The following is a 1,070-nucleotide window of genomic DNA, read 5'->3' as shown; positions in this document are numbered from 1 at the left end:
TGCGTATTCCGCGTTTATCGTAAAAACGATTAATTATTCGTCCGATAGACGATCCGCTCAATTGGCCCCGGCTTGTCGACCCCGGCGACCCCGGGTCGTTATTCGCGTTCGCGTGCCGCATCATATTATCGCGAAATGCCGGACATGCATCGTCCGTCCGCATATAGATGCATCGAAATTTGCGTTCCGCTTGCCGAAATTTTCCACCGAGGTTCGTCGCGCCTGCATTTTATCCGCGCGTCAATGACGACCGTAGGACCGAACCGCGGGAATCGCGGCATAAAATACGCAGCGAATCAAGCGTGGGTTGAATTAGACACGAACCAAATTAGATTAAATCTCGAATGATTGACGATAATCATGCACTAAATTTAAAATTGATGTGGTCGTTTCACGTTATAATCGAATAGCACACGATCGCTTTATCATTTCGGCTCGATAATTTATTATTATTGTGTAGTTAATAGTCAATGGTAAAGCTACTATTTGCATATAAACAATAACATATCTTATAAATAAAATATGTGCATTTTACTCTTTACGAAGTATATTTTGTGTACTTGACAATCAATTAGGGAGCGCGAATGAATAAAATTTACTTAAGAATTTCCGAATATTTGCTTCGTTTCCTTGATAAATGTTACGCGCAATAACATTCAGGTGCTTAACACACGCCGAGGAAAATTTCCTTACACAAAGGATATACGCGACGTATCTCAAGACGAGAACACACGTCGCGCGCCGTCATTCGAGTGCGAAGATATACGCCAGCGGACATTGAGTCAAGTTAAAATTAATAAATTCATGAAAAGACTACACATTACATATGAGAGAGAGACTTAATTACCCTGAAGCTGATGGCCCCGTTGCAATTAACGTCGAAGGCCTTGAATACGTAGTGGGCGTAGGGACTGGAGTCTGCAATTCGCATGAGGGGTGGCCATTAACTAATTACGCAAAAACGTGGGCTGTTATTTAATTGGAACTCACTGCCGTGCGGGAAGAATTTCGCATAAATGTCCTTGAACGAATCCTCGTGGACTACTCCCTCGGGGCACTCCTGGAAAAAA

General features: G+C 43.0%; 1 protein-coding gene across 5 annotated transcripts in view; it reads right to left on the bottom strand.

Annotated features, from left to right (window-relative positions):
• The window catches only part of LOC143898847 (A-type potassium channel modulatory protein KCNIP1), an 84,104-nt gene that overhangs the window by 13,490 nt on the left and 69,544 nt on the right, over positions 1–1,070 (bottom strand). For all 5 annotated transcript variants that reach the window (XM_077408630.1, XM_077408625.1, XM_077408628.1 and 2 more), the window contains 2 exons: positions 991–1,060; positions 848–918 (listed from right to left, as the gene is read on the bottom strand). In XM_077408630.1, coding sequence (XP_077264756.1) covers positions 848–918; positions 991–1,060 — 141 coding nt within the window. The remainder of the gene's footprint in view (positions 1–847; positions 919–990; positions 1,061–1,070) is intronic.

This window comes from Temnothorax americanus, unplaced genomic scaffold (assembly GCF_048541705.1).
Source record: "Temnothorax americanus isolate GAGA-0224 unplaced genomic scaffold, ASM4854170v1 Scaffold24, whole genome shotgun sequence".
NCBI lineage: Eukaryota > Metazoa > Arthropoda > Insecta > Hymenoptera > Formicidae > Temnothorax > Temnothorax americanus.
The sequence above is the reverse complement of the archived record's forward strand: the minus strand, read 5'-3'. Positions and strand labels throughout refer to the sequence as shown.